Source organism: Mustelus asterias, chromosome 24 (assembly GCF_964213995.1).
Source record: "Mustelus asterias chromosome 24, sMusAst1.hap1.1, whole genome shotgun sequence".
NCBI lineage: Eukaryota > Metazoa > Chordata > Chondrichthyes > Carcharhiniformes > Triakidae > Mustelus > Mustelus asterias.
The window spans coordinates 6785935-6798226 of record NC_135824.1 but is presented as its reverse complement, the minus strand read 5'-3'; the positions used below and the strand labels follow the sequence as shown (position 1 = coordinate 6798226).

The 12292-nt window shown below is 43.1% G+C and overlaps 1 protein-coding gene across 1 annotated transcript in view; it reads right to left on the bottom strand.

Annotated features, from left to right (window-relative positions):
• Nucleotides 1-12292, bottom strand: part of iqch (IQ motif containing H) — a 158922-nt gene that overhangs the window by 44807 nt on the left and 101823 nt on the right. The window contains exons 16-18 of the mRNA XM_078241235.1: nt 4310-4430; nt 4153-4159; nt 882-952 (exon numbers count right to left, since the gene is read on the bottom strand). Of these exons, the coding sequence (XP_078097361.1) occupies nt 882-952; nt 4153-4159; nt 4310-4430 (199 nt within the window). The remainder of the gene's footprint in view (nt 1-881; nt 953-4152; nt 4160-4309; nt 4431-12292) is intronic.

The following is a 12292-nucleotide window of genomic DNA, read 5'->3' as shown; positions in this document are numbered from 1 at the left end:
AGGGTCACTTTAGCATGGCCAACCAACCTAACCCGCACATTTTTGGACTGTGGGAGGAAACCAGAGCACCCGGAGGAAACCCACACAGACACGGGGAGAACGTGCAGACTCCGCACAGACAGTGACCCGAGGCCGGAATTGAACCTGGGTCCCTGGCGCTGTGAAGCAACAGTGCTAACCACTGTGCCACACCAAGACATAGCTGCAGCTGCTTTCTGAGATGCTCCATACTCCTCTCCTCTCAGTGAGTGACAGCAGTGACATAGCTATTTATGTACATGCTCAGTAACTATCATTAGAGTTAATCCTTTACTCGACAGTGATGAGTTAAATTTGAAAGATTGATTGCTCGATAAACCAATCTTTAAAAAACTCAGCAAAAAAGACTCTGACCTTTCCCACATCTTCTGAATACTGCAACATGCAGGGACTAATCAAATTGAAGATTTATTGGGTTTATTTAAGGGAAAACCAAATCAGGTAGATCTGGAAAGTATGAGGTTTAGGCTCCAGTTTGTGTGGAGATAGCTGTTCTTAGCCTGGGAAGAGTTGGAAATCAGCCAGGGTTCCCAATGCTGCTCGCTTTCCAGGAACCTTTACTGGGAGATGCAGGTGTAAGGATATAGGGCAGGATTTTTCTCCCTCTCTGTGGCTTGTTTTGCGGTGACAGGAGTCGGTGCGCTGCTCGCTGTCGGCAGGATCTCATGGTCCTGCTATTGTCACCGGGTTTCCTGTCGAATGCACCTCTTGCTGCCGGGAAACCTGCAGTGGGGGTGCGCAGTCCCGCTGGCGTGAATGGCAGCACGAATTTGGTGATGTCAGGACATGACTGGATTCAGTTGTGATGTTGGTACACATGGAACAGCCTGTTGACTGTTCACCCTCAGAGCATACCTGGTTAGGTGCAGTAAGCCACTTAACGCCCCTGGGACCATACTCCAGCAATTGATACCTTCTGAAGAAGGGAAGTGAGGAGAAATTGATAAAAAAAGTCATTAAGATGGTTGGGTGTTTTCTTTTCATTAATTCACAGGAGCCACTGGCAAGACCAGTATTTACTGCCCTTGAAAAATGGTGGCCAGCTGCCTTCTTGAATAACGTACAAGTAAGTTGCTTGATAGGCCATTTCAGAGGGCAGTCAACAACATTGCTGTGGCTCTGGAGTCACATTTAGGCCAGATCAGTTAAAGACAGCACAGTCCCTTCTCTAAAGTATATTAGTAAACCAGTTTCGTTTTAATATGACAATGTGGCATTGGCATGGTCACCATTGCAGGTACTAGCTTTATATTCCAGATTTTATTTAATTAATTTTATTTAAATTCCCCAGCCATTCTGGTGGGATTCAATTTCATGTCTTCAGATTATTAGTCCGGTCAACGAGTTACTAGTCCAGCAATATAACCACTATGCTACCATGTCCTTAATGAATTAGCATTGACAGGTTCCTGGTGATGCATGGATACTTATAGAAATCCAAGGCTCTGGATTTACTTGTTCCTGGACATAACCTCCAGTTTGTATTAATGGCTCTCTTGCAAAGCATTCCTCAAAACATTTCTTCAGTGGTGCACTGAAGGGTTACTGCACTGTTGGAGATGCTGGCCATGATTCTCCCATCCCGCTACACAAATCTTTTAGCCCAACGGGACAGGGGATTGTTGCGTGATCGATTTGCAGGGTTCAAATTTGCGCCCTGCTAGCGTCTTCCAGTGCCGGATTTCCGGTGGCCTGCACCGGAATTTGGCAGGGAGGTGCAAAGACCATTACATGGTCATTAGAATCTCATATGAATGTGATTAGCGGGCCCATGATTAAAGTCTCCGGGCCCGCTAGCATCACCCCCCACCCCCAGAGTGGTTCACTCCAGCAGGGATCAAAGTAGCTCCCCACTTTCGGGGAACTACTGGCCCAACCCCGCTGGAGTGAAGGGGGGCAATCGGGTCCCCCGCAAAGGGTTGGATGACAGGTGGGTGCCCCTTAGGCATTGGCTTGGGGCAGCGCCAAGGAGGCAGGGGGCCTAGGGGCGATTGGTGGGTGTGGGGGGTCCCGCGGCCACTCTGCAGTCAGGATCACTGAGGGAAGGAGGGAGGTCAGTGATCAGGGTAGGCTGGGGGGGGGTAACTGTCGGGAGTGGAATAGTTGGGGGGGGGAGGGGCTAGAGATCAGGGTGGGCTGCGGGCGCGGTCGGGGCTGGGCGGAGAGCAGGCGTTGCGGGGGTCATGGGGGCTGGCCAGCGATTGAGCTGGCCAGCAAGCGGGAGGCCATCAGTGCAGGGCCACTGCGCATGCGTCGGTCTCCGCACTGACAGATCGATGCATGCGCAGTGGCCCGCTCAGCACGCTGATTTCAGCCTCTCCAATGGGAATAGGCCCCGCCTCCTGAAATGTAATGTGCAGAGTGTGGGAGATTCTTCTCTGAACTCCCGCTGAAAAAACCAGCATGAATTACTCCAGCTTTCACACAAATTTGACACTTAAAATATTTTTGGGAGAATTCTGCCCTTTGAAGTGAAATGTTAAACCACCTTCCCCCATGATGCATGGAAAAGATCCCATGGCAAATAATTCTGGACAACATTGCACTGCAACTGACATAATTGGACAGATTATTTGATCATTATCACACTGCTGTTTGTGGGAGCTTGCTGTGCATAAAATGACTGCTGTGTTTCCTAAATTACAACAGGGACTACATTTCAAAAGTATTTCAATGGCTCTAAAGCTGAGGCTGTGAAAGTTGCTTTATGAATGCAAGTTATTTTTTAAAATTACAGCTGCTCCCCAAAGGGGCGACACGGTGGCACACTGATTAGCACTGCTGCCTCACAGCGCCAGGGACTCAGGTTCGATCCCCAGCTCGGGTCACTGTCTGTGTGGAGTTTGCACGTTCTCCCTGTGTCTGCGTGGGTTTCCTCCGGATGCTCCGGTTTCCTCCCACAGTCTGAAAGACGTGCTGGTTAGATGCATTGACCCGAACCGGAGTGTGGCGACTAGGGGAATTTCACAGTAACTTCATTGCAGTGTTGGCAGCCTTACTTGTGACTAATAAAAAAACTTTAATAGTAGTTTTAGGTTCAGAAGCAACAATTTGACTATAATCTCAGTTTTTGTATTTAGAGTATTTTGATAAAATCTGGAGAACCCACTAAGAATTTAACTACTTTTTAAGTTATGACTGTAAACAAATGCAAGTACAACATTTTAAAACCTAAACATGTAAAATCCACCTCTAAACATCGTCTTGGCTGAAATGTGCTACTGAATTACACCACTCAACTGGATTCAAATAGATAAATATGAATGTCATAGATATGCCAATTCTTTCCCTCCAACTTTCATCTACTAAATGAGTTGTTCCTGGAATAGTCAGGGATGAGTGTATGGCTCTATTGTAGAGCTAGAATGATACATGTGTAATGGGCCAAACACACACCTGTCCAGACATTGTTTCAAGAAGGACAAAGAAGTTCTCTGGTGTTGTTTGATTTGATTTATTGTCACATGTATTAACATAGTTAAAAGTATTGTTTCTTGCGCGCTATACACACAAAGCATACCGTTCAAAGAGGAGGAAACGAGAGAGTGCAGAATGTAGTGTTACAGTCACAGCTAGGGTGTAGAGAAAGATCAACTTAATGTGAGGTAAGTCCATTCAAAAGTCTGACAGCAGCAGGGAAGAAGCTGTTCTTGAGTCGGTTGGTACATGACCTCAGACTTTTATATCATTTTCCTGATGGAAGAAGGTGGAAGAGAGAATTCTGGGATGCGTGGGGTCCTTAATTATACTGGCTGCTTTGTCGAGGCAGCGGGAAGTGTAGACAGAGTCAATGGATGGGAGGCTGGTTTGTGTGATGGATTGGGCTACATTCACGACCTTTTGTAGTTCCTTGCGGTCTTGGGCAGAGCAGGAGCTATACCAAGCTGTGATACAACCAGAAAGAATGCTTTCTTTGGTACATCTGTAAAAGTTGGAGAGTTGTAGCTGACATGCCAAATTTCCTTAGTCCTTGTAGCCAAAACTTTTCTCTTAGCCAACACTCCCAAAATCGATTAATTGATCTTTTACTTCAATGCTGTTTGTGGAACTTGCTGTGTGTAAACTGGCTGTCATGTTTGCCTACATTTCAATGGTGTCTATAATTCAAACAACACATCAGCTGTAAAGAACTTCGGAAAACACTGAGGATATGAAAAGCACTATATAAAATCAATGTTCTTTAAGAAACTCCATGCAACAATTTGATTTGAAAACAAACATGGGATTTTCTGCAGCATGACAAACATGTTATCACAAGAAAAATGTATACCTTGACAGAGGAACATTTGTAAGAACTTTTCCCATGTTGGGAATATTTTCTTATTAGCTGGCTGTGCATGCTCTGCCAAAATTCCAGGCAATTCCCTTGATAACTTCAGCTCAGCAGGTTCCTATGCAACATGTTAAACACAAACATTAGCAGAGATTATACACATATAAGTGAATGTAGTTCAAAATGGAAACGGGAAAATTAACAGTCATATCAATCACACGCACAAAGATGGCAGCCAACAGTTTGCTATTGCGAATATCACATCCATACTTTAATGCTAGATTTCTTGTTCCCCTGTTTCTATTTCTTTCACTCTTAAAGGACACTGAGGGCTGCACAATAGTTAACACTGCTGCCTCTCAGCGCCAGGGACCTGGGTTCAATTCCCGGCTTGAGTCACTGTCTGTGTGGAGTCTGCCCGTGTCTGCATGGGTTTCCTCCAGGTGCTCTGGTTTCCTCCCACAGTCCAAAAGACGGCTGGTTTGGTGCATTGGCCATGCTAAATTCTCCTTCAGTGTACCCAAACAGATGTCGGAGTGTGGCGACTGGGGGATTTTCACAGTAACTTCATTGCAGCGTTAATGTAACCCTACTTGTGGCACGAATAAATAAACTAAAAAAACATGCTTGGCTATATCCACATACAGGAATTGAAAAATCTCTGATACCAAGTGTTCATGTGTGAGGCTTTTGACATGAGGGCATCAGAGCAGATCCTGATACTGGATTTACTTGATGTTTGCAATCCGTGCTTCCAAAAAGATCAACAAACAATGATCATGAGTAGGAATCGTAGCCAATTTCTCCATCCCAAGCCAAAGGTTGCTGCTTCTAATTGCTGCATCCATAATTACTGCTCTAACTGAGATGAGTTAAATCAAGTACAAATTCTGGCATATTCTGGTCAGTGCCACACCATGTAGTTAATTTAGCCACTGTATCTTCGGGAAAACTAATACTGGGTTTTAATTGTGTCCTGCTGTTTGGATTTCTTTTGTAATTTATTATTACAGACATGGCCTGCTGTTTTCTGTTGGTTGCACCTGCTGAGTGTATGATGTGGCAAAGGAAGTAATTTAACATTCATTCATACAAGGAATTTGAGCTCATCATCTAAGCTGATGCTCAATTTCAGTGCTGAGGGAGTGCTGGACACGGCAGTATTTTGATGAGATGTTAAACCATCTGACAGTTCCAGTCATGAGTATAAACACTAAAGATTCCACAAAACTATTCTAAGAACAGGGACAAGAACAGAAAATGCGAGTAAATCTCAGCAGGTCTGACAGCATCTGTGGAGAGAGACTAGAGCCAACATCTTGAGTCTGCTCTGACGAAGGGTCATCTGACTTGAAACGTTGGCTCTATTCTCTCTCCACAGGTGCTGTCAGACCTGCTGAGATTTTCCAGCATTTTCTGTTTTTGTTTCAGATTCCAGCATCCGCAGTATTTTGCTTTTATCTGAGAACGGAGATTGTCCCAGAATTTTGGCCAGGGTGCTTCCATTGACATCCATTAAAAAAAACTCCCATTGCTATTTGTGGAATCTTGCTGTGTACAAAAGCTGATACATCCTAACCTATACTAAATCCATTCATCTGTCACACTTCCCTGCATTGGCTCTTAGACCCATTACACCTCAATTTAAATCATTTCATGTCATTGCCCCTCCTTTTCTCTGTAAATATATTGATGCTTTAAAGGGAAAGTTAGATAAGACCATGAGGGAGTAAGTAAAAGAAAGAAAAGTTGATAGGGTTAGAAGAGGGTATGGGGAAGGCTCGTATGGAGCAGACATGACTTGGCCTCAATGAGAACAAGGAATAAAGAAAATTACAGCACAGGAACAGGCCTTTCGGCCCTCCAAGCCTGCACCGACCACGCTGCCCGACTTAACTAAAACCCCCTACGCTTCCGGGGACCATATCCCTCTATTCCCATCTCATTCATGTACTTGTCAAGATGCCCCTTAAAAGTCACTACCGTATCCGCTTCCCCCGGCAACGAGTTCCAGGCACCCACCATTCTTTGTGTAAAAAATCTGCCTCGTACATCTCTTTTAAAACTTGCCCCTTAACCCTATGCCCCCTAGTAATTGACTCTTCCACCCTGGGAAAAAGATTCTGACTATCCACTCTGTCCATGCCTCTCATAATCTTGTAGACTTCTATCAGGTCTCCCCTCAACCTCTGTCGCTCCAGTGAGAACAAACCAAGTTTCTCCAACCTCTCCTCATAGCTAATGCCCTCCATACCAGGCAACTTCCTGGTAAATCTTTTCTGTACCCTCTCCAAAGCCTCCACATCCTTCTGGTAGTGTGGCCAGAATTGAACACTATATTCCAAGTGCGGCCTCACTAAGGTTCTATAAAGCGTCAACATGACTTGCCAATTTTTAAACTCAATACCCCGGCCAATGAAGGCAAGCATGCCATATGCCTTCTTGACTACCTTCTCCACCTGCATTGCCACTTTCAGTGACCTGTGTACCTGTACACCCAGATCCCTTTGCCTATCAATACTCCTAAGGGTTCTGCCATTTACTGTATATTTCCTATCTGTATTAGACCTTCCAAAATGCATTACCTCACATTTGTCCGGATTAAACTCCATCTGCCATCTCTCCGCCCAACTCTCCAACTGATCTATATCCTGCTGTATCCTCTGATGGTCCTCATCGCTATCCGCAAATCCACCAACCTTTGTGTCGTCCGCAAACTTACTAATCAATCCAGTTACATTTTCCTCCAAATCATTTATATATATTACAAACAGCAAAGTTCCCAGCACTGATCTCTGAGGAACACCACTTGTCACAGTCCTCCATTCAGAAATGCACCCTTCCACTGCTACCCTCTGTCTTCTTTGACTGAGCCAGTTTTGTATCCACCTTGCCAGCTCACCTCTGATCCCATGCAACTTCACCTTCTGCACCAGTCTGCCATGAGGGACCTTGTCAAAGGCCTTACTGAAGTCCATGTAGACAACATCCACTGCCCTACCCTCATCAATCATCTTCGTCACTTCCTCAAATGGTTTGCTTCTGTGCTATATACTCTTTGCAACTTGATATAAACTCCTCCAGTCCTACAATAGCTCCCACCCAAACCCTTCATTCTTCTAAGTATTTCTGCATCACTCTCTGACCAGCTGGACAAGCTAGGTTCGAGCTTCCCACAACCTGTGCCACTGCTGTTGAATAGAAGGCTTAGGAAGAGAATGATTAGCCTTTGTTTTTTCTCCCTTCCTCCTCCTCAGTCCTTTACGATGTGGCGGTCAGAACTAACCGTACAGGGAGTTGTTTGATGAACACAATATTCTGTGACTTTTGTGATGTGGCTACTCAATGGCCCAAGCTACTGTTCTGTGTTGCAACTTAAAATGATTATTTATTTAAATACAGCCAACATCCCAATTACCACAAAGATCAAGAAATTTTGGCTTTGTGCAAATTTAGCAGTACTTTCAACTTATTAAATAAAGTATTAAAATGAATGCCATAATTCAAAGCAATACATATATTTAAATTTAAACATTAACCCTCATACTGTAAGAATTTATGACATTTAAAATTTATTCCGAAATGGTTACTGCAGAAAGCCTGAACAATTATATAACCATGTCCTTGTGCTGTATGCAAATCAAGTACAGTGGTCCCTGCCCCATCGTGCACAATGGAGCAAGAGTGTCAGGGTCTGCAAGTTGCCATGGATGCAACTCAAAAGTTTTTAAAAATTCATTTGTGGGACATGGGCATCACTGGCTGGCCAACATTTATTGCTCATCGCTAGTTGCCCTAGGCGGTGCCTTCTTGAATTGCTGCAGTCCATGTGCTGTGGGTTGACCCGCAATGCCATTAGGGAGGGAATTCCAGGAGTTTGACCCAGCGATTGTGAAGGAAGATATATTCCCAAGTCAGAATGATGAGTGGCTTGGAGAGGAACTTGCAGGTGGTGGTGTTCCCATGTATCTACTGCCCTTGTTCTTCCAGATGGAAGTGGTTGTGGGTTTGGAAGGTGTCTAAGGATCATCGTAAAGCACTGAGGAGGAGGAAGGGAGAAAAAACAAAGGCTAATCATTCTCTTCCTAAGCCTTCTATTCAACAGCAGTGGCACAGGTTGTGGGAAGCTCGAACCTAGCTTGTCCAGCTTTGGTGAATCGCTACAGTGCATCTTGCAGCTAGTGTACACTACTGCTACTGAGCATTGGTGGTGGAGGGAGTGGATATTTGTAGATGTGGTACCAATCAAACAGGTTGCTTTGTCCTAGATGGTGTCCAACTTCTTGAGTGTTGTTGGAGCTGCACCCATGTAACCTGTGCCTTGTAGATAGTGGATAGGCTTTGAGGAGCTAGGAGGTGAGTTACTCGCCACAGTATTCCTAACCTCTGACCTGCTCTTGTAGCCACTGTGTTTATGTGGTGAGTCCAGTTGATTTCTGGTCAATGGTAACCCCAAGAATGTTGACAGTGCGGGATTCAGTGATGATAACACCATTGAATGTGAATGGGCGGTAGTTAGAGTGTCTCTTATTGGTGTTACTCTCCAAGATGCCCAAGGTTGCAGAATCTTTCCCCCACAATAGTTTATGTTAGAAAGTAGGTTTGGGTAGTGCCGAGAACAATTTAGTATACACACTTCAAGTGTTAACTTCTACCCTGCAGTTTTAAATCACCATTTTAAGTTTATCAGCAACTGAAATTATGGCATGCTGCACCAGTATTGATCCAGTTTAGTACAAATCAAATGAGACTATTTTTTTTTTTAAATTCTTGGAATTAAAAGAAATACACAATGCATATATGACACAGGTTTACCTACTTGGATCTCTGCCCAGATTGAAATCCTTTTCGTTCCCTCTTCTCTTTAGGTGCTGACTGTCCCCGAGTTAAGTTTCACAGAAAGCAACTGACCCAAGTACCCTGGTCAGTGAAGGAACTTACATTTTCTGTGTTGTTAGTCTAGGCCTCCAGATTATTAATGCTTTAATATGACCACTTCACGTTGAATCAATTATGCCCTTCCTTGGAATATAAGGGGTGTGGGTGGGGTCATTCAGCCCTTTGTGCCTGTTGCACTATTCAGTTAGATCATGGCTGATCTGTACTTTAATGCCATTTGGTTCTATAAATAGTAAAAATAATGCCAAACAAAAAGGTCAATTGCAGCTTTAAATTTTCAACTGATCCCCCAGCCTCACCTGTTTCTTAGGGAGAGAACTTCCGATCTCCACTGCCTGTTGTGTGAAGTGCTTTCCAACATCACCCCCAAAAGGCCGAATCGAATTTTATGGTTATGCCCACTAATTCTAGACTCCTCACATCAGAGGAAATAGTTTCTCTCTGTCTACTCCAGCATGAGTCGAATGGAGATCAGGTGTAGCACTACATAAATACAAGTCCTTGTTTTTACGAACAAAGGAACAGGAGCAAGCTGACTCAGCCTCTTTGGACCGGTTGTGTCATTCAGTTAGATCATGGTTGATCTTCACCTCCACTCCATTTACCTGCCTTTCCTCTATGGCCCCTGATATCTTTACCTAGCAAAATCCATTAACCTCAGTCTTCAAAGTATCAATTGATCCTGCATCCACAAACTTTTGGGATAGACAGTTCCAGATTTTCAGGGGCACAATGCTTCCCGATTTCATTCTTAAATTACCTATTTCTAACGTTAAGTTTATGTCCCTATCTGATCTGCTTAACATTTCAAGATCATGATTTGGTCACTTCTCAACCTTCGAAACTGAAGGGAACAAACCACATTCATTCACCCTGTCCACTTATTATGGTGATACCCCTCTGAGACTAATGTATTCTTTTCTGAGGCACAATACCTAAAACTGATTGATCATGGTACTTGAGCCTGTGTTTGCCCAAGTCTCTGTGCAGCCTTTAAAAGGGGCCACGGCAGTGCATCTGCGGTATTGCAACAATAATCTTTAATTATCAAAAATGACCGCTAGCTTGGCAACGCTTCCACCTCTGGATTAGAAAGTTCTGTATTTGTGCCTCACATTAGGGCCTGAGCATTAACCCACACTAACATCCTACTGCAAAATTAAAGGAATATTTCATTGTTAAAAGGGTAAGATATTACACTGACGCCCTGTCTCTTTATGCCATTGGCTTGGATGCTCTATTGTCGGAGCAAGGGCTTCAGCTGTTGCGGCTAACACTCAACCCATATCTAATACCTAGAGGCCATTCACCTCATGTGGGATATTTCTGGTGTAGGATGGTTATCACATTTGCATACAGCACAGTCACTGCTCTTAAAAAATTCTTCACGGAAACATAAAAAATACAAAATAAATGCAGATGTTTCTTTGTGAATTTAAATCAGTAATATAATGGCTGCATTGCTTTTATGAATTAATATGCTACTTGAATCCCTTCTCTGTAATTAGTTTGCCTTTTTAAGAGTAATTATATGAGATGTTGTTCACTATCTACGATATAAAAAGGTACATGTTTTTTTAAAATCGAGAAAAGCTCAACTATCAATATTTGCAGTATTAGAAGCACAGTAAAAGTATTACACAATCTCCTTGTAAAAGGGATCTCTGTATGTTAGCATATTACTATACAAATGCTTCATTTTTTTTGCCTTTCACTGTTAATGGAAAATGTTTTGTAAAATATTTGTTGCATCTATTGAACCCATCTGAGACAATTTCCTCTTATATCTAATGACCCATCACGCTTATGTGAAATGCAATTCGATGTGGCTTCAGCATGCATTAAGTGGAATTGAGAGCTGCATACAGACTCTGTGTCCACATGGTATTATCTGCTCACTCTTCCTTGAGAGGCTGCATCGCTCATTATCCAGACTTCAACCCCAGTTCCACAGAAAGGCTTAGGTCTGTTTAAAATTGAAGAGCCTTTTTTTTTTATAACATAATAGGGGCACATATGTTATGCTGGAACACATAAGCAGAAAATAACTGCTTTAAATGCCTGGCACAGGACCCAGACGCTCTACTGTCTTGTACTCTCTTCTGTTCAGCTACATTTTCTTTTCTTAAATACCACATGGGGTCCACTTCCTTCTTTTCTTTGGATTAATTACCCTTCTTCAAGCTGAGACCAATTATACTCAATAATTAAAGTATACACATGTAGTTTAGAAACAGAGTGAAAAAACAGGATCTGGATACAGTTTAAAAAAAAATTACAATATTCCTTGGACTAATTTTCTTGCCTTCTTGCTAGATAAGGTTTCATGAGCACCCACTGTCTTCTTGTATCCGTCTCAAATTGGCTTTTCTTCATTGCAGTGTGTCAGTAGAAACCAGCCATGAAGGGCATCACAACTGAGCTTGATATTCACCCAACATTTGTATGTCTGATCTTTCTGACAGCAGTTGCCAGAGAGTCAACTGTGCTGGCCAAATCTTTTTCCTCCCTAACCTGGCAGTGCAGAGCACAACTGTCACCCTGACTGGGGGGCAGCTTATTCAATGCAGACCAGAAATCAAATCTGGGACTTTCTAGGCTGTGTGGCTCAGCCTTTATCAGTGGAGCCTGCATGGTGGGTTTTTTTGCTGAAAAAATCTTTTAAAGTTAGGTGCCTATCAAACAGCGCAAACTGTCATCTGTGCTTCCTATATTAACAGGTTTATGAGGTGCAATTAATTAGGCACCATCATACTCAAAAACCTTGAATGTTTTCTACACAGCACTCTAATAAACCTGTCACTGTGATCTAAGACAAAATTAAATAAAAAGTGTCAGATCATTTTCACAGCATATATTACAAAACTCCTTTTTCAGTTTTCTGGCCACAGATACCAATTATTTTGTACTGTTATTTCTATTGGATTTAGATCGAGTACATATTTTCTTCACCTTTCTTTGTCTACAAAGAATTTTCTGTTACTTTTTATTTCTTTCTTTGTTACTTATGCTGTACTTTGCACTAAAGCCTCTCCATCTCTCTATATCCCTCTCTTCGGTTTCAGGCACTCCTTAAAACTT